The following is a 21,374-nucleotide window of genomic DNA, read 5'->3' as shown; positions in this document are numbered from 1 at the left end:
CCGAAGTTGACAATAATTTATATTGTTGTTTGCATATCTAACAAAATCAGCGGTTACACGTTTTCCTCTTATAACACATTTTTGCTGTTTTGCGTAGTCTGTTCTTCAAAATTAAATGTATCAAATGGAGTAGTTGTATTGATTTGTTGACATATAAAATGCATCACTCTGTCCATAATTATGATCCAAACACAAAATTTTTGATGTATTTGTTGTACATATGTTTTATTTTAAATGCTGTTTGTTGGTTTATAGTTAAGCCCAAAATTATTCAAACTACAAAATGATTCATTTGACATATTCATGCTGGTAGATTTAGATTTCAATTATAATTTAACTTACAGGCAAATCTCAAGAGAGAAAGTAATAGAAAGACTATTCATATTCGAAATGTAGCTGTTTTTATATCCATTTTAACAACAAATACCCTGTTGAAAAAGATTTATACCTTCCTCAATAATCAATATTAGATTCCCTATAGCCTCAAACTCTTCCTATAATTGCTGAGAAGCTTTTGCATGTCTCCACTGATGTTTTGATGATTTATCTTTGACTATGAGCTCTGTCATGTGACGGACAGGCGACCTGTCCAGGGTGTGTCTTACCTCTAGTAGAATGACTGTTGGAGACATGCAGCAGCCACTGCTGTGAACACCGGATCTCCTCCATAAATATTTCAACAGGACAAAGTAAAACCGCACTTTGCACACATTCCTCAGACATGGCTGAGGAGCATGAGGGAGTTCCTACTGGAGTCCTGACCAGTAGACATAGTGAGGCATTTTTCTGAAATCATTCCAGTTTTTAACCCTTGCTGTTTCTGAATACTCATGAGTGAATGAGTGAAATTAAGACAAATACTGAAAACAATAAACATTTCACCTTATTCAGTGCTCAACTGAATATTCACAGACTCGGTTAAGCACAAGTCAAAGTCAAAATAAAATGGCAGTGTTGTTTTTGTTCCTCTTTTCTATTTTTGTGCCCGCAGATAGTTGCACATATTCTATCCTCAGATATATTTCCTGGGGTAAAGCAGACACTGGAACCATGCTGATGAACTAACCGTCACTTCCTCAAGGTCGTGGCCCAGCTCAGTGGAACTTGCCACGGCCTCACGCTCAGTGATCCATTTCTCTAACTCCTCAACTTCCTTGTTGAGCTGGTAGAGCCAGTACTGCTGCTCCAGTTTGGTTTTTCTGTGCTCCACCATGTCTTTCAGGGACACATACAGTCGGTCGATGTGGGACTGCTGCTTAGTAATCTGCTCACTGTGGAAAGGAAAGAAAACGACAATGACGCAGCCACAAACAGACAAATAATCGACCCGAGTGTGCCATAAAGAAGCATTTGCCTCCTCCTCACACAATTCTTGCTTTTTCTTTTTTTGTGTGTAACACTGAAATGTTTTGGATCATCAAATACATTTTCAGACAAAATTAGACCCCAAACCTAGTGATTGGTCATTCTACGTTATGTGGCAAAAATTACCGTCAAGCGTTTGAGGTAACTGTCAAAGAGCCTTACATCACCGACAGAGTTTTAAGTTCCTGTTAAAAAATTTTGGCCCACTTGTATTGAAAAGTTTGCATAGATGAAAAGCCATTTTGAGATCATGCTACAGAATCTCAATTAGATTTAAATTGGAATCTGACTTTTTTTTTTTTTTTTAAAGTTGTCTAGACTTTGGCTTGTAGTTGTGCCTGGGTGTGGTGAGAGAAACTGAAAAAACAAAACACTGTGTATAATTCAGTGATGTTATAATTTCTATTATTATATGTAAATGTTGTTGCTGTAATTTCCTAGTTTTTGTTTTGTTTCCTGAAGGTTTAGAGGCAGATTTCTAGGGAGTTGAGACTTGTGTTCTCTCCGTGCTTCTTTCTCTCCTCTATTCCTATATTATGTTCATTATATTTAAAATAAACCCAAAGCAATTTCTAATTATGTGCCACATATAAATGAAGTGCAACAAAACAAAACAGAATAAACAAACAAATGGATAACTGTTTATTTTTCTATTTTAAGTGAGGTAAATAGCTTTTCAGGTAGGGCCACATTGATATGGATAGCTTTGTTTCAGCTATCATCAAAAAATGATTTGGATTTCTTTTGTCTTGTTTTTGATATTAAATGTATATGATGATCTGAAACATTTAAATGAGTCAAAAAAAAAATCACAAAAGAAATCTGTAAGGAGTTCAAATACTTTTTCACAGCCTGAATGAGTCCTAAGCACACCTCTCTGGGTGTCCCAGTTCCAGTAAATGCTGGCATTGCTGGGAGAGCATGCCTACTGTCTCCGCATACGTTTCCACTGTTTGCTCCAGAGCCAGGTGAGCCTTCAGCAGCTGCAGGGTGCTCGCCTCCTCCTGTAAAAGGTCACCGTAATGTCAAGCTATAACAGACGTAGCATGTTCGATGTGATGCCCACTTGTGCGAGCGAACACTTGTTCCAACGTACCGTGCCTTTCTCTTCATTGGCGACGTGGAGCTTCTGCCCCGACAGCCAGGACTCCACCTTAGCGGCCTCGCTGTAGTACTGCTGAGACTGCAGGGCGGCGTCCAGCATCACGGAGCGCCTCTCTGTCTCCAGCTGCAGCACCTCCCACAGCTGGCGCACGTGCCCCGCTCCCTCGCGCACGAAGTCCACCTCTGGAGTTCTTAGCGAGGCGATGATGGCGGCCCGATCCAAGACCTCCTCAATCCGAGCCCGCCGACCTGTCAGCTCTCTCTGGAGCGTCTGCAGGACCAATCACAGACGAGCTTTTAGGGTAAGAATGTCCACCTGTCAGGTAGCCGTAGCCAAAGGTTAGCCATGAGACATACCTGGTGTTTTTTGACATGCTGCTGCACACTCTGGAGGTTATTCCCATAATCCTTACACGATGCTAAAGGAAGCCTTTCTTGGATCCACATCTTAAACAAAGATAAGCGCATCGTTTAGTTTTTTTAAAATCTTTTAGAATGAACATTTAAGAATTTCAGCCACAATATGAAAGTTCCCAATTTTTTTTTTTAAACCTTTTTCGTAGCATGTTTTTTTATACTCACTAAGAATAAATGTCACATTAATTTTGGGCTTTTGATGATAAACTTGGATACAACAAACAGTTTGTGCTGAAGTGCTGAAGTTTGAATTCATCATGGAATTTCTCTTCACACACAATAAAACATCTGAAGGTTGTTTTAATTTGAAAATGAAAGTTGAACAGGAAAATTGTTTTGGTTTTAACTCAGAATTTGAATTTTCACAAGCTGATTTAAGGGACATTGTTTATTTTAGATTCTGATTGCTCATCAATCTTAAACTGGGAGTTATTTTAACTTAATATTGTGATTTAAACCAAATATTTATATCACAATATGCGAGAAAACTGTTCTCAGCTTCTTTATTATTTTTACTCACATTATAAAGTTAAAACAAGTACTTATTTTAAGTAAGAAGAAATTAAATTCTTGGTTCAACTTGCATGTACCAAATATCTGATGATGCGTTTTATTAAATGTCACAAGGAATTCTGCTCAGAAACAATGGTTTTGAACAATGTTTGAACAATAAGATATGGTCCTCAAAATGTTGCAAAAATAACAGTTGTTTTAAAATTATTTTTTGTCTTTAAACACTCAAGCAGATCAAAGTAATACACTTCACTCACAGTGCAACACAGGGGAAAAAAACCTGCTGCAAAGCATCCTGGGAAATAGTTTTCATTTTTCTTCTTTCATTTTCTTTTAAGCTCTAACTTAAAAAAAATATTATTTTCTCAACTCTTAGATACATAACAAAATTAGTAAAAAGTTAGCACAACTCACTACTGCAAGATATTTTTGACTTACGGAGGAGAAGTTAGGAGACAACTAATGCAGTCAAAAATACACACTCTAGCTCAAATACATATAAACATTCATCCCCAATTATTTGGATGTTTTAAAACCTTTATAGGCTTTTAAAGGTTATACAAGCAAACGCTTACAAGGTTTACATTTAGCATGTTTGTTCTCATGAATATGCAGAACATATGCTGATCATCAGAAATTATAAAATACTGGGATGACGATATGCAAGTGTATTGACTTAGCACCCGCAATGCAATTTATCAAATGGTTCTGCATCTATATTTAGCACATTTGAAAGTCAGGTGCAAATCTTTCAGTGTCAAGTGATTCAATTCAACTCCAATTTTTAGGGTCGCATTTCAATTCATAAACAATTTTTGATTCAGAAACGATTGGAATGTGGAGCTCAGAGGAGGAGCTCCGCCTCGAAGGTGGCGCTCACTCCATCCAGGTGTTTGGCACAGCTGAATGGTTGCCACGAGAGATTAAAGGATTTCTCAAACACTATTAAAGAATCAGGTATGTTTTGATGAGGGAATAACATTGTAACACGATGGAAAGCTCAAATAAGTTTATTTTATATACCTTTTAAATGTTTTTACTATTCTGTTGTAGAATAGTAAAAACATTTAAACATTAAAAACATTTAAATCTAAAGAAGCGATTACATGTTTTACAGTCATCTGAAGTCATCTCGGTGGTTTCCAGGCAGCCAACAATTGCTTCTAATAAGCTAAAGTACCTCTCTTATGGAAGTTGGTCCACATGGGAGGGCGAGCTCACAAAGGTGTAGTGTTTTTATTTTTGAGATACTTATTCAAGATACTTATTCAAAATTAAATAAGTGCTTCCTTCTATGGAAGTGCTTACTTAAAGCACTTCCATAAATCATCATTGGGCAGTCCATACCACTTTTTGAATTCAATTCAATTCAAAATTATTTTACTAATCCCAAAGGGAAATTAAATGTTGTTATAACTCATTATTTAAGTTTCTCCAGAGATTTGTTGTCGGGGTCGATGTTACCTACGAGGAATGTCTGCACAATTTCTTAAAGAAATATTCCAAATAAATAAAAAATTGTGCACCTACGTACTTCCTGTTTAAGAAATTATTTGAAGTTTCTTATTCTTTGTAAAATTGTATTCTGAAAAAATAGTGGCTGAAATGCATTATTAAAAGTGGATGTAGCTTCTGAGTAAAACCATAACGCATGTGTGTCTTATTACCAGCAGCTGAGTGATGGATTTTCATCAAGCAAGAGGAAACTCACAACTTCGTCCTCCAGATCCTGGGCAACCTGGTGCATTTCCTTGGAAGCCAGCAGGATGCGGCGCCGCTCCTTCAGAGGCTCGATAAGGCGAACAATGCGGGTCTCCACCTCACCCGACTGCTCACCGTGCTCCTTGTCACCCGCCACCAGGCCTCGCTGGGGAAGGCTGAGGCCCTGCAGGTCTCCCAGCTCCCCCATGTCCTTGTAGAAGTCCCCGATCTGAGACTCCATCGCCTGCAGAGAAGAGAAAAGGAAGGTCACGTTGCAGCCACTGTATGTGAAAAGTGGACAGAGCGCATCAGCTTTTTTCCTGTCAGAACATATCAGGGTTACGTAATAGTTTGCCTCACTTGAAGAATAAAAAAAGCACATGAGGCATTTTTTTTAATGCCACTGAACATTATGTTTGGGAACATGCCACCACGGAGCAAACTGAAATGTTTCAGACGGAGCTGTACAGTGCCTTGAGAACTACTCATACCTGTTGAACAAGCGCATAAATGTAAAGTAGCACAAAATAATAGATACTGTTTCAAAATCTGACAAGTGTGAGCTGCGTTTCTATTCAGACGCCCAAAAATAAATACTCTGCAGAGCCCACTGTCACTGCTTGTGCAGCTTCAGCTTCTACCAGCGTTGCACATCTAAAGGCCGAAAGGTGTGTCTTTTCTTCGTGAAATACAGCAACCTTAGTCAAATTTCGCTACAGATTCTCAATTGAATTTAGATCAAAACACTGACTTGGCCGTTCTACCATATCAATATGATTCCTTCCAATCCATTCCACTGTAGCGCTGGATGTATGTTAAGGGTCGTTGTCCTGCTGGCAGGTGAACCGCTACTCCAGTGTTACATCTCCCTTCTTCTCCTTGATGTCCTGGATTTAGTGCCACCGACTCTGACTAACTTCTTTGTCCCGGCTGATTAAAGCATGCCACTACCATCATGCTACACACTGAGGACAATTTGTCCAAACTGATGTCCATCAGGGGTTCATTGATTGCTGTGATTACTCATCCCGATCTTTATTTTTAGTCTGCCTTTGTCTAATTTCTCTATTCCGATTTTGGCCTATACCAATTTTTTTGACTTGAAATATAGGGACAAAGTTGCTTAGTTGGCAACAGTGGCGTGACTACTGTTAACCGCACACATGCAGACATGACCTGGTGGGCAGGTCTGTCAGTCAGCTCTCTCTCTCAGCAGAGCAAAAGGGAAAAGGAGATAGTGGCTAATTTTCAGGCCTTTCCGGCGTTAGATAAGCTCGATGGATAAGATCGGTTTCTCACTTATTGGAACTGATTGTGGAAAGCCATAGGAAAATGTATCGGTGCACCCCTAATAGCCAGTGTTATTTCTTTCAGCAATTATAATTAATGCTTTACATTTTGGACCAAAGGTTCAATTTTGGTCCTACAGTCTTTTTTCCACAGGTTTGCAGTGTCCCTGACATAGCCTATGGTAAATTGCAAACCTGACATCGTAAGGCTTTCTTCTTACCAGCTAGAATTATCCGGCTATCACATGCACAGATTCTCTCAACTGATCTGTGCTTCTCTGAGTAATGCTCTCCTTTCAGCTTAGGTGGACGGTCATGTCTGTCCATCCTCTTCCCATATTCAGATGATGGACTGAACAGAACTCTGTGAGATGTTCAATTGGAAAATATTTTTAGAACCTCACTACCACAGGTGACTTCTGAATGCAGTTGGTTGCATTGGAATTTAATGAGCCACACTTTTCAAATTTTAACATTTAAAGAAGATTATTAAAATAATCCTTCATCCTTTGTCTTCCATGCCACAGTAAGTTCGTCTTTATGTTGGTCTATCGCTTAAAATTCCGACTAAGCACAAGGACGTTTGCAGCTGCTTGTTGTAATGTGATGATATGCGTAAAAGCTGGCAAGTAAATTTTAATAAGCCACCGTGCACAAACAGCAGTCTGAGTGAGACACACAGTCGCATTCATTAAATTAGATTGTATGTCCTGATGAGGCTCGTTAGTCTGATTAAAGGTACTTTTCAAAATCACAGCCTTTAAAGTTGTAGCATGTAAATTATATTAAACTTTTTTTTTTGTTAAAATTATTATAATGTTGTGACACTATCAGATAGATAAAATGTGAACGCTGTTCCCAGTTCCAACTGCAGAAATACACTCAGCCAGAAGCAACCAATCAGAGACAGGAGGACCGTCTTAGTGCTGTCAATCACCCTCTTGTACGCGCTACTTACACTATCCCCCCCCACTTCCCTCGCTCTCAGCTGGTTCACCACAATGTAGCCTGACACAAATGCTAAGGCTAGTTAGCATGGGTACAGATGATGGCGGATAAACAGCCCATCTGTATGTAGTTAATCTACTGGGTGGGCCATAAGTTTCCATACATAGGAGAATGTAAAATTTCTTTTATATTTCAGATACCCAAGAAAATACGTTTGTCAAAAGAGCAAAGAATTAAAATTATACTGATGGCTGGATCAGAAAGCAGTCGCATGGTTGCACGAAATTTTAACAGAAAACATGGAACGAGCATCACAAATGACACTGTGGCGAAACTTATTTGCAAGTTTCAGAAAACTGGAAATGTTGCAGATCAACCACGAAGTGGTCCAAGGCGTGCAGCGATTACACAAAAATAAAAACGGTTGTCCAATATAAAATGTTTTTTTTTTCTATGTATGGAAACTTATGGCCCACCATGTATATAATGTGTTTCACATAGGGTTAGAGTTCCTAATATAAACTGACTTTTTGATAACATTTCAATTTATTGAATGGGACTGCATTTAATTTTAAAGTACAATTAAATTTAAAATTAATTGAATTTAACTTAATACATCGAGGATGACAGTTGCCTTTTTGACAAGCTGCTGCTGAGGAGAAGGTTTTGTTGCTGCTCATTATAGATGCTGTAAATGTCTCCTCGGGGCGACCCAGTAAGGCGTTGGCGCTTGCCTGGAATTTCTGGAGCTGCTCATTGAAGGTGGGCAGGTGGTGTGCCTGTTCCAGCTGGGGGGGCTGCTGCTCCAGGTGGGAGAGCTGGCTGTCGAGGTCCGAGTAGCTCTTCACCGCCGGCTCGGGCTTGTTGTTCTCAAAGAGCTGGCGCGCCTTGGCCTTGGTGGTGGTCTCCAGGTCCGACCAGCACTCTCTGATCTCCTCCAGTTTCTGCTGCACAACCGGACGCAGCTCTGGCTTCTCCTGGATCAGCTCCAGACCCTCCTGGATGGAGAAAGTCAAAATGAACAAGCAGTTATTAAAACGCATTCCAGCCTGAACAAAAGCGGTTGCATTATTTTACTGGGAGCCGTAACGCGTTGACTTTATAAAACGTTATCGGCGGGAAAGGCCTGCTTTGGCTCACTGATTCCTCCTCACAGTCTTTAATGTCAGGCTTTGCTTCGAGGGAAGGTTCTTATGCTCTGGAGTAATTGTTGCCCCAATTTGTACCACTCTAGAAATCCATGAGCAGCACAACTTGTTCACTGTCACCCATTTTATGTCAAATCCAACTTACAATCACATTCAATAAATACCATAAATATAATTTTTAAAATACTGGAATTGATCACTTTTCGGCTACCAAACGAAATCAGCCCATTTTCCCAGGATGCAACAGTTCCTACTGAGAGCAAAAGTATCCACAACCCTTGAAATTTTTCACATTTTGTCAGGTTCCAACCTCAAACTTTAATTTATTTTATTGAGACAACTGGGGAAACCTAACTGGAAGTACAAAAATGCACAAAAAGTGAATTTTGCATAATAGGTGGCTTTTAATTTAGGGGTATCAGAGTGAAGGGTGTTGAAGTCAAATACCACATTTGACTGATTCTTACAAAAATGATTGAAAACCACACATTTACTTCCACTTCTGTGGCTCTGTGGGTAGCGTAGTCTTCTTGTGATTGGAAGGTTGTAGGTTCGATTCCAGCTTCCTCCTGCCACATGTTGATAAGCCCCTGGGCAAGGCACTTAACCCCAAATTGCCCACCGATCTGTGTATTGGTGTGACTCTAGTAAACCGCTTTGAGTGGTCAAAATAATTGCAAAAGCGCTACATAAGTTCAGTTCATTTACTTAGTAATCATGACTTTATGTAATTTGTGGATGCACATAACAAAGCAAAAACCTGTGGATCTTTGTTACAGTATCACAGGATCCTGCCTACCAGGAACGACCTGAGCAAATAACAGATGATGCCAGAAACAGAGTGGGCGCCTAAAATAGCTGGGCATAACAGATCTCCATCCTGAGGCGTGAGGCCCCCCTACATGCTCACAAGCAGGTGTAGAAAAAAAAGCATCATTTGGCCTTGAGCTGACCTAAAAATCATCCATGGTATTTCTAACAAACCCCTGTTATATCCTTCCATTGTTCTTGTCCGCTCCCTTTTCCTCCCCGAAACATCAGGCTCTGTGAATAATGTGATTTGGATGAGATGATGGAAGCTGGTGGAATTGACTTTTGAGGGAAGGAAGCCCTGTGTGAGCTCCAGTGTGCAGTGCAACGTCAAATAAAAGGCGCATTTTCTCTACGTTAAAAGATGGCGGGAGTTACATGCAATGAAATTCGCGCCCCAACTGCCGCTTCGCTCTGTAATCTCTCGCACAGTTGAACCTGAGGTATATCCTATGGCTTTCATAATGCAGTGCTGCATCCCCTCTCTTGGCACAGGCTCTCTGCTTAACTGCTGCTAGCACTCACACTCTCAAACATCCCTCTCTTGCTCCTATCTTTCCTCGGCCTCGCTTTCCCTCCCATAATGCAGAGCCAGCAGAAAGCAAGCGGCTCCCTCTCCTCTCCTTCGCTCTCTCCTCCATCTCTCGGCTTTACGGACACGCGAGGTGAGGCAGAAGGAGAAGGAATCAGAGAGGGGAGGAGGAGAGGAGAGAAAGAGCGAGGGAGGGTGTGGGGAGCAAGCAGACTAGAGGAAGAAGGCGAGCAAAAGGCGAAAGAATCAAAGGTTTATAGAACAGGAATGAGGCTATTGTAGTGCTGCACTCCCGGAGAACAGTGTGATCCAATGGGCATTTGTGAAACGAATCTTCAAGGCCCTTATGGTAAACATAGTGGGATATTTTAAAGGCCAGCACACATAAATCACGGTCTCATGGCAGCAGCGTGCAGCCAAATTCTGCTGGCTTTCTTGCAATGCTGACGCAGCATAGCTGAACAGTAGGTGGGATGAAAGGGCTAATTTTATACAAACAACAATGACTGCCCACCAAATATACCCGTTTGCGCTGTTATCAGCACATCTACAGCGTTTCATTTAGTAATTTTCTCTCTTCCGACATGTTTAAACATGTCTTCCAAAATCAAATCTGACCAAAATATTCTACCATACGTTTCACTGTGCACTTTTTTAATCAATGTTTGATTTTACTGCATTAGTTTTTGAGCTGGGTAGCAATCATCCTAGGAGGAATTCAACCCCAATTCTGCTCAGACTTTGGGATCTTGAAGGTTTCCAATGGACTTTAATTTAAATTTTCCCCAAAATATTACCTACAAATTGTTTTAGCAAGATTAATAAAATAAAAAACCATTTGGCTTAGTTACTTAAACCCAAGTTAAGCAGAGACTGTGACACTGTGGCTTAACTGGAGGTGAATCCTCAACTAATACTGGGTGTGAACCATGTTGATGCAAAATACAAAATGTTTCCTTGATGACTGAGGTGCAGCCCATGTTAATCGAACACAATTTGTTTATCTAGAGAGCCTGGCCCATTTAGGGAGGTGTGAATACATAAAATGCAAACTCTGCTCCGCCTACAAACCTAGGTATTGGTTCGGTTGAAGTGACCTCTGGAGCGGTATGAATACAAGGGGAGAAGAGACTGCTCGAAAAGCAGGAAATGGACTATCGTGCAGAGTATTCTGGGTAATACAACCAAAACAATCACGTGTGTCTAGAGCTGGTGGCAGAAATGGCTCGTGGTAGTTTGCAAGAGATGAAAACGAAATCTTACAACAGCTAAAATCTGATGCAACTCCATTTTTGTTTCGCATTTTGCGATGAACGAAGTTGCACTCAGTGTCTTCTTAAGAGGTCTTGGTGTCATTTCCTTCTGTTGTTCTTGGTGCAACATGCCCACAGGTGAGGAGGTAAAAAGGTTTTTCAGAGGTAAGGCTTATTTGGCACAGTGAAGTGTAAAAGCAAACTCCAGCAGCTGAAAATGTAACAAACATTGTCAACTTGCTCCCCAATAATTTAACTGAATCTACCAGACTATCAGCTGTGATAACCCCATAAGTTTCCACAATATAACCAATCAAGGCATGTGTCAGAATGTGCTGTACTTGTCAGTGAAAAGCAGCATTTAGAAGACACTTTCAAGTCAACTTCTAGACATGTTTTGCAAGCCTTGGTGTTTATTATAGTTAAATGTAATGGAGGGTTGGAGTTACCTCCAATGCTCTGGACCTCGAAGCAAGAGAGTGACAGATGAAAGTTTGCAGTTGGTAGGAAGTGAAATGCCCTAAATCGTAAAGTTGACGTCACACTGCTTCCTGTACTTTACCATGTATGTTGACATACCTAAAAACCTGGATAAGACAGGACTAAACTTTAAGAAATAAGGTCCTTTCACTGAAACAGCCATGACTGATTGTGATGCAACCCTGTAGCATATTGTGTGCTTATTGGGATTAAGGACAAGACATTACAATCTGCTCCCTCATCAGGATGGATTAAATTACTTTGGCAGTGAAATCAACATCTCTATTTTTTTCTTTTCCGTTCGAAATGACAATCTGGGGATGAAAGTCCAGGGTGCCCAAGTTTAGCCCAAGAAAACGATTATCCACCAACATTTTGATGGATCCCTTCAGGATAACACCTCTGAGTATCCTGCCAATGCAATATATTCCCAGATCAACATGTTTAATACTAGACTATATTGGACAACAAGTTCACATCAGAGGAAGAATACATAGGGTTTTTTTCCAAGTGTTGCTCTTTTTTCATTGTTTTGTTATGTTTATAGAGATTCCTGTTCTATTTCTTAAAAGACATGTCTTAGTTTAATCAAAAAGAAATTAAATATGACACAGGTATAACAAATGTTGGGGCTTGTTTGTGAATAAATGATTTTGCTGAGCAAAAACATCTGATATTAAAGCTCAGACTAATGGCTTATTTATTTGTGGTCTACTTAACATTTTCCTTAAGAATAATAATTAAACACTGATTGCAATAGTTTCATTTACATTTCTTAGCCAGGGTGTAACCACCTAAATCTTTTTTTTAAGATACAAAAATAAATTTATGTGGTTGTATTGTGAAGCTTGGAAAATTATTCTGGGTTTAGAAACTTTACACCTGAATGACCGAGAATGACAATAAAGACACAGTTAAATTTTTACATTCACTAGAAATTTAAAATGAAACACTAATTTTGTTCACGTTCTATTTCTGATACATATCCGTAAAATTGTAAGGAGCCAGTCTGCTTTGTAGCACTTCTGTAGTGTTTCTGTGCTCATCTGCTGCCTTATTGGTAATTTCCATCTCGTCTTTGCTGCTGACCATTTTCAGAAGAAAAACAAAACAAAACAACAAGAAAAAAAATCAAAGCTCATAAAAAATGTCAAAAAATATGTGAAGCACAAACACAAAATGTGAAAATATGTGTATGTAATAGGTTCAAATATGATCTGTGAATCTGAGCTACGGATTTATGCCTTTCCTGGATTAGTAAGTAAGAGTTCATGCAACAGAACTAGCAATAAGTAGGAAGGTGGAAAAAAAATCTTGTTTATTAAAAAGAAATGAAATTATAACACCAAAGCCTTTTGGAGTCACAGGGTGAAGAATGGGGTCCAAACTAAACACCCAAGGAAGAAGCTACGCTCCATTTAGGGACAAACACTGACAGTAAGCAGACGTGTCTTATACCTGAAGCAGAACATGAAAGCTCTGAACTGATTTATGTTAACATGATACGTGAACGCCTTCCAGGAGACACTTTGGTTATGAATCTTAGGATGTTCTAAATCTGAACATAAGTAAAAGTAACATGCAAAAGAAGGAAGGAGGCTGTTTTTTTCTGACTGGAAGAAACATTTTGAAGTAGCTCAGCCACAGTTCCTACTTTTGATTGTGATAGAGAATCTGTGGAAGAAGCTAAAGATTAGGAGGATGGCGTTAACCAAGTGACTTAAAGACACTGCATCAGATACTTCATAATTTGTAGTTAGTCTTACAAGTCAACAACGAAATCTTTTGCCAAGAAAAAACGGTGAGTCATTTGTGTTGTGAGCATCAATCAGATGTTTGCAGTAGTTCAGAGAGACAGTTCAACAGTGAGTTCAACTCAAAACTCTTATGGCAGAAGGTGACCTACCAATAGTTCCAAGAATTGGCAGAAATTTTATAGAAAAGTCATTGCAAAACTCTTAAATACCTCTTAAACTAATCCACAGTTTGTTACATAATAACCATAACCATAGCATAAATCCATATGTCCTGTGTTAGGCCTCATAGGTTTGGTGGAGAACATTAGTGAACAAAGAGCATCATGAAAACTAAGGAACACAGCAGATAGCTCAGGGAGGGAGAAGTTACAGAGCTACCTTTAAGAGGTCATATAAAAATGGACAGAATATGGCAAAGACTGGCAGGAAGAAAGCCATTTTAAAGGAAAACCTTAAAAGGTTCAATGATCGCCACAAGCCATGTGGGACACAGAAAAACATGTGGATGAGGCTGCTGTGATCAAATGACACCAAGGCTTTCCATTTTTCTCCTCCTCTGGGTTTCTATGGTGTCCAGAAAGCCCAAAGCAAGTCTCGAATTTGACTAAAGTATTGCAGGATCTGGATACATATGGCAAAAGAAACCAATGTGGGGAAATATTTGTAATTCCAAACTTTACATCTACATCTACTATGTAAATCCTTCCATTCACCCTTTTTGTTCTTTTGTTTTCCATCAATTCCTTATTTAAAGCCCGACTGCAATGCAACATATCTGCAGTGAATCTCGGTGCTTACACTTCCAGAACTTGAACATGACCACTTGTAGGACTTTTGAAGATGCTGTGTGTGTGATGGAAAACTAAAGCTATCATAAGGCAGTAGTGCTGGCTCACATAAATCTGAATGTACCATTTCCACAGCAAAAGATAGAAGCTGCAAACGATTTAAGACTAGAATGGAAGTTCACCGTCCAGCAGGACCAAGACCATACAGCATAAAGTCATAGTTACAACTGAATGACCCCACAATGATGTATTAAAATGGCCCAGTCAAAGTCCAGACTTAAATCCATTAAGACTTGATAAATGAATCATAATGAAAGGTGGTTCTACAAAGAACTAACTCAGAGAGGTGAATACAAATGCATGCCACACTTTTCAGATACTTTGGTTTTCCTCCTGTTCTCTTTTTGACCATTTTCTATATGGAGCAAAAATAAAGACCACTAGGTCAGAAATCTTTCAAAAGAAGAACATAAAATCAAGGAATTGAAGACTACGTATTGTATTCTTCAACTCCTTTTTAAGATGTTGAAGTATCTAAAGAAGCTTCTGTAAATGTATTTATTTACTCAGTTTCCAAATTTTGAAGTTTCATGTGTGAGTGTGAGATTTCATAATTACAGTACATACACAGAAGGCACAGAAATGTGGTTTTCAGTAGCACATGAATAATATTGATGCACTCAAAGAGAAATGGGACTTCCTCGTGAAAGTTATATTTTATTCACATGACATTTTATTAGTTAATCTATAGCTAATAAACAGAATTTGCTCAAGCTCCATCTTTGTTTATGTATTAAACAAGGCTGAGCTTGGAGCTCGTGCCGAGGCTTGGCACAAGGTCAACTGTGAGTCTTCTCACTGTAACAGAGAAGCACCCACAGATCTTCCACATGCACGCGTCGGCCCAGAGCTGCGAGGCTGGCTTCATGTGCTGAGTAAGTCCTGCGAGAGAACAGAGGCACAGGCCGCAACGGGAACGCTCCGAGAGGACGATGAGTTCTCTGAACACAACAGGAAGCGACGTCCTCCTCTCGCCGTCTCTCGGGTAGCGACAGAGACGGATGGCTGGATTAGGTAAGGCTAGCAGGCCCTGAGTGACATGATGGGCTCCGTAGCTATCTGTTTGGACATGACACAGGGAAACTCACGGCAGCCGGCACCGGAGAGACAGTCTATGAGGCAGCCATCTTCTGCACTAAGTGTAAGGCCTCCCTTTAGGTTCCTGGTTTATTATTATTTTTTTATTTTGCATCAAAACGTTTATCCTAATGTGCTAATGAATAAGCAATAAAATTGCATCATTTTTCACTTTGTTTATATCTGCAACTGAAATATGATGAAATATGTAACATAATCAAATGAAATCAAATAGGTAAAAAAAAATAAATACAAAAGTGGAATAACACTAGCTGCGTTTCTATTACAAATGTACACAAATCTCTGTCAATATTTAGCTAATGTCGAAAAAACATAATTTTGCAATTGTGGTGTTTCGTTAAATAAGAAATTAAATGAAAATCACACTTGAATAATCTAGTTTATGTGATAAGCTGTTAAAAATCATGGCATCGATGGATGTATAACAACTACATGAGACATATTCAGAATTCAGTCATGTTACTAGCATTCATCATCTATCAGCCAGCAGTGGAGACGTTGGCATCTTGGCCAGGCATTGGAACAACCCCTTATAATTGGGAGCGGCTATGTATGCTGTGTTTTGGGGAAATTATAATTTACAATTTTACAGAAGACTTATGGATTCAACATGTTTGAATGGCACAGAACTTTCAATGAACTGTGCGATGCTTTGAGAGCCGGCTGCTCATTGTCTGAAAAACATCCTCCAAACCATCATCCTCCTACTACTTCCTGTCATCTTCTTCATCGTTTTCACCGGTAGTAACATCCAGCTGCTGATCACATGATTTGCATGATGTGAATAAAGTGTTCCCATTGCAGTCGAAAATCGAATTACATCGATTTTCATATGCCTGAAAACCACCTCATCCTAGCACAAGATATGAGGGTTTTTTTTTTTTTCAAATTAAGAGAATTTATTTTCATAATTTCATTTTGTGCTATTTTATGGCTAATGGAAACACAGTTATTATAAATTATGACAACCTTGATTTTTAAAACACAAGTTTCACAATGTACTGTTTTGAAAGAAATGTCCATCTTGTTGGACATACAAATTATTGGACATCGACAATTTGTAAACACCAATTCCTTTAATTATTTAGCCTTCACTTGGTTCGAAAATGATTTAAATACTGGCTCAAGTTTGCAAAAATATGCAGCAGATTCCATAGTTTCATGATTTATTAATGAAACTAATAAAGCTGAACCCAAAAAAGGGAAAATCTACGTGTGGAAAAGCTATGTATGCGCCACAAAGAATTTTAAAGTAGCAGTTAGATGCTGTTAGTAAAATGCGGCTGGTTGTTTGATCATTAGCAGGTGTAACTCCCTCAATAGAGGCAGGAGAATTTGGTACTTTGCTTGACTGGAGGTTACAGGTGGGTGTTAACACAACAACGTCAGCAATGGTCTTAGCAAATGAGCTGTTGCTGTAGTTCAATGTTGAAACGCTAATAAGGTCACACCCAAAATACTGAATTCTGAAAGGATTTTTTTCACAACTGTAAATGAAAATGTTTTCCCCCAGTAGTTGACATCCCGCAAAATTGACCCCAAGGTTAAACTGTGCAATGCTCAAATAAATTGCATTAACCCAAAAGTATGCTTTCAGACTCCACGAGTCAGTTAACATGTAAAATGTTAAGGTCTATGACGGTACAATTAGAAAAAATGAAATATTAAAACTAATTTAAAGGGATGCAAGAAGAAAGAAGCTTCAGTCTAGAAAAGAATATGTTAAAGTTGCTTCTGGTTGAATCACAATATCCATTGTAAGTCTAAAGCAGCAGTGTCACTCAGCCACAGCGGTTAAAACTAAACAGTGTATAGCAGTAACAACACTACAAACCAGCTGTCGAGTGGTGGGTATCAGGATAATATGTGAGTACAAACAGGGGTTTGAGCCCAAACACAGCAACAAACCCAACAATGGCTGAATAAGAAAAGTATCAGGGTTTTGTAATGGCCCAGTTAAGGCACAGCCCTGTGCTGGTTCTTAGACATGAATTTTACATTTCGGCTTCAAGATTCGTTTGATAAGTAAGAACAATATGTAATCTCTTAGTGTGTAAATGATGCAGTGTAACTAGCTATTTGGACTTATTGAGCATGGCTAAAGCAGTGCTGAGATAAAGATCTGGTAAATAAATGTAGTTCGTGTTTTCCTAGATAAATCAACAATTTCCAGCCAAAGTAAGATGAGTGTGGTATAACTCCTACCATGTCGATTCAAGTGCAGAAGATCTCAATTTTCCTCAAATGTTCATTAAAATATCACAAAGAGATGATTTTTTTCCCCTTCTTTATTTAAAAAGAGACCAGAGTTGCGGATGCTACGGCAAATGAACTTTTATCAAAAAAAAAAAAGTACAAATAGTCTGCGTTTGCTTTGTTCAGGTTTGAGCCACCCTGATGGGGATTTTTACCCTATGAAAGACAAAGAATTTGTTTTGTCAAACCAATAAATGAGGAATATGTGCAAAACAGAAAACCAATTGTTCCTGTGTTCCCCTGAACATTTCAAACACCTCCACACAGGTAACAGTTGAAGAAAGATTGTATCCCCTGCTCTGAACTTCAGCTCACAAAACTCTGAACATACAAATGAGTAGGCCTGCCTGTATTCCAACACTTACTGAAGAACTGAAGACACTAAGCAATTTCAAGTCTTTTTTTGTCCCAAAACTAAGAAGAACACATTACACACATGGACAACCAAAGCTTTTCCTCATTAGATAATAAACTATAGCAGTGTTGACTCCAAGGCTGTGGTTATAATTAGTTTCCCTGGTATCTAATGAATATTTTATCACACAGCTTACTACCACAATAGTGTGCAAAAATCTATAAAGTCTAATAAATTTTTTAATGTATTTAAAGGAAATAAATAATTAAGACACGAAGAAATATCAACAAACACTTATGATATTATAAGGGGTGTAAATACATTGCATGTTGGCCAAAATCTACAAATGTTTGCTGCGTTTTCAAGGAAGAAAAGGTTTCTGTCTGACATTTTGCGGATACTCGTGTGTTGCTAGGGCTTTGGAAAGCAGAACACCACTTCTTGATTTATCCAGATTGCAGTCATTTTTAAAGATCAGTCAAAGATTGTAGTAAGTCTATTGTTGACTCACTACAATAAGTCTTCAATACATGGGCCCTTATTACCAGCATCGAGTTCTACTAAGGTTTAAAGGGGATGTGATTTAAATCTAACAGTTTCCACCATACTGCTCTCTGGTTGTGCAGGAGTGACTGAAGTTTTCTCCAGCTGTAGGGAGCAAAGAGCAACACAGATTTTGCTGCACACTGACACTAAGCTGGCTGATAGATGGCTTCCAAGATGGACAAATAGAATAAATTTGAAATATTTATGAAAAGAAATCCAGACATTGATGGTGTGAGCAGAGACCACACAGCCAGCAAATATCAACTTGTTAAGATTGAAGTTTCCCTACAAAGAGCAGAATGGCAAAAAACATTCAGCTGAATAAGTGACTGAAACAACCACCTAGCAGGTGTTGAGTCTATACTTTTGTACCATTATAGCTCCAATGACCAGTATGACCAGTATGTGCTTTTATTTCAGCTGCAGCTGGAAGATTGATGTCTTGTTCTGCTTAAAATCTGTGCTGGTCCTGAGCTGAAGATGTCATACCATGTTCAGAAACTCTGATATATTTCTAAACAACAAGCTCAACTTGTAATCTAAGGAAACTAAAATGATGACAACAGATCTCATTCGAGGCCCATGTGGGCTTCAATTCACTGGGGCTGGACAGCATGGAGGGTATCCTGCATAGATGGGTTGTAGCAAAGCATGATGGCAATGCAGGACCAAAAACCAAACAAGAGAGAGCAATAAATGCTTCACACTGACTTATACCAGACTCTGTAGCACACGTTGTGTTTCTGCTGTAAGGTTAGAGCTTTCTCATTTCGATTCTCTCCAGCCTGCAAGTCCAAGTCTGATTAGTGCAAAAAGGCCTAAAAGAGGCACAAAGATCCAACTAAACGTGAAAGCAAAAATGACACCACTGTTCTTTCTATGTAACCTTGAGAGTGTAACAGGACGTTCCTGAGCATGGTGAAGATAGAACAGCCGAGTGATGACACCTCACTCAGCTTCACCTTTTCACTTCCAACTTTCACCACACCCACCGCGTACTCGTGTGTTCCCCTTTAGCGTGTGGCGCCTTTCTGCTCTCCCCCCCCCTGGTCACCTCCACTCACCTGTTCTATCTTGGCCAGCCATTCCTTATTGCGGGCCAGCTCTGCCATAAAGGCCTGGTGCTTCAGCCACTTCCTGTGTAGCTTTTGAGCCTCATCCCGGGCCGTGTCTCGGGCCATAAGCATCTTCTCTTCCACCTGCTGTCCCAAACGCTCAGCTAGGGGAGACAAAAATAGCCACCATCAGGAGTCCAACGTTCCAGTCAGCCCTTCTTCCCCCTTCCCACAGGACGTCCTGCCAGGCTCCTCTACGCAAGAGCCACCCGCTCTGCTCTGTAGGGGCCTAGCTACCTGTGCTGTCACCACCCACACCAACCCCAGACCAGACACCCCTTTCTGGAAAAAAAAAAGAAAAAAGAAAGAAAAATCAAGACGAGCACCTCAGCAGTGGTACCAATGGAAGTACTCAAGCCCTTCCTTAGGGTTGCCCCTGGGTCCTCATGCCCTACCCTTCATGGATCTTGCGGTCCTGATGCTGCAGTGCCTGCTAGCCAGTCTCTGAGAAGGCAAAAACAACCAGCAGGGGAAAAAAAAAAAAAGGGAAATGCACCAGCGACAACACTGGTACAGAATGCCACACACACATCCAAGATTCCTCGTACGCTTCGGTGCTATTTTCAAGCTCCGGAAGTCAGTTACAATCCAGCCAGCAGCCAGGGTGCAGATGTAGCATAGCCACAGAAGAAATCCTTCAGCTGGGGGTAAAAAAAAAAAAACCCTGACCATCCACCACTTGCCAGTCCCTGTCAATCTGTAGTCCTGTTTAATGATGCTGTAGAGAGGAGGAGGAGGAAGAGTTGGAGTAGGAGGAGCAGGGTGAGCGGGATGCAGAGGCAGTGCAGAAAAGACAGGATAGCATAAGCCATCCGCTCTTGAAATGCATTATCCTCACCTCTGCTAAGGTGCACAAGCAGGCTGGTCTGAGGCAGCAAACTATTTTCCCTCCTGCGATCTGCTTCCTTCATTCCCTGAATGGCTGAGCCGCAGATGCTGCATGCTGCTGCAGTACTTGCTACTCAGCTACGCTCCTGTGTGCGTGTGTTTGGGTATGCTAGCCTATGTGTGCGTGCGTGCGGGCGTGTGTGTGTGTGTGTTCAATCACAATCAGCACTGCAGTGCCGGAGCAGAGTGAAAAGGAGGGGAGAAAGGGGGAGGCAGAGAGAGGAGAGGGGGACGGGGAGACTGGGCGAGGAAATGGAGAAAAGGGTAGTACCAAAGTAGGAAAAAAGAAGGGAAGAGCAAGTCAGAAGAGGGAAAACATGGAAGAGCTACAAGGAGATGGAGGGTGGGACAGTGAGGGTTAGTGAAACAGAGAGAGGAAGAGAGAGCCTGCGTCATCCCTTACTGTCACTGGGGACATTTCTCTGCACTAGAAATGACTGCACTCGGAGCTGGATGAGAATTGGGAAAGAAAGAGGGGGAGGTGTCGCTTCTGAAACAGCTGAATGAAAAGGAAGGAGCGCAAGTGCGTCCGTGGTCCAAGATGTAGCTGGCTGATTCGGATCACTAATCACTCGCCTGCTTTAAGAAACCCTGCATGCGTTTCTTCTGCTGTCAGCATGTTGCTTGGAACAGAAGGGGTATGCGTTATACTCTGTTCTGAGGCTAATACAGCTTCCTCTGAAATCATTTCTACTCAATAGGACACTCACATGTTGTCAGCAAAAATAAGAATAAAAACGTGACTTTAGCCTTGCACTGATGTTGCAGCATTTGAAGCATTTTTATATACTTTTTTTTTTTAAATACCAGTTATAGAACAACGACACATCACTATAGCAAACTAGGGATTAAAGTTTTATGAGGTTAAAGTGGAGCACCATCCTGAAGCACCACGTTTTGCTGTTCAGTCTGGCTCTATCTGTGTTCTTTTCTTTTGGAGATTAATAGATT

At 40.1% G+C, this 21,374-nt stretch overlaps 1 protein-coding gene across 3 annotated transcripts in view; it reads right to left on the bottom strand.

Moving 5' to 3' along the window:
• sptbn4a (spectrin, beta, non-erythrocytic 4a) overlaps positions 1 to 20,639 on the bottom strand; it is a 34,043-nt gene extending 13,404 nt beyond the window's left edge. Inside the window, exons 1-9 of one of the 3 annotated variants that reach the window (XM_028032064.1) lie at positions 20,374 to 20,463; positions 19,862 to 20,253; positions 19,485 to 19,639; positions 8,072 to 8,335; positions 5,111 to 5,344; positions 2,827 to 2,916; positions 2,462 to 2,740; positions 2,239 to 2,369; positions 1,067 to 1,271 (exon numbers count right to left, since the gene is read on the bottom strand). In XM_028032064.1, the coding sequence (XP_027887865.1) occupies positions 1,067 to 1,271; positions 2,239 to 2,369; positions 2,462 to 2,740; positions 2,827 to 2,916; positions 5,111 to 5,344; positions 8,072 to 8,335; positions 19,485 to 19,607 (1,326 nt within the window). In that variant the 5' untranslated portion in view covers positions 19,608 to 19,639; positions 19,862 to 20,253; positions 20,374 to 20,463. Of the gene's footprint in view, positions 1 to 1,066; positions 1,272 to 2,238; positions 2,370 to 2,461; positions 2,741 to 2,826; positions 2,917 to 5,110; positions 5,345 to 8,071; positions 8,336 to 19,484; positions 19,640 to 19,861 lie in introns of all 3 variants that reach the window. The other 2 variants (XM_028032062.1, XM_028032063.1) reach the window with 2 other exon arrangements.
• Between the last annotated feature and the right edge of the window lie 735 nt (positions 20,640 to 21,374).

The sequence above is a fragment of the Xiphophorus couchianus genome, chromosome 11, assembly GCF_001444195.1.
Source record: "Xiphophorus couchianus chromosome 11, X_couchianus-1.0, whole genome shotgun sequence".
NCBI lineage: Eukaryota > Metazoa > Chordata > Actinopteri > Cyprinodontiformes > Poeciliidae > Xiphophorus > Xiphophorus couchianus.
The sequence above is the reverse complement of the archived record's forward strand: the minus strand, read 5'-3'. Positions and strand labels throughout refer to the sequence as shown.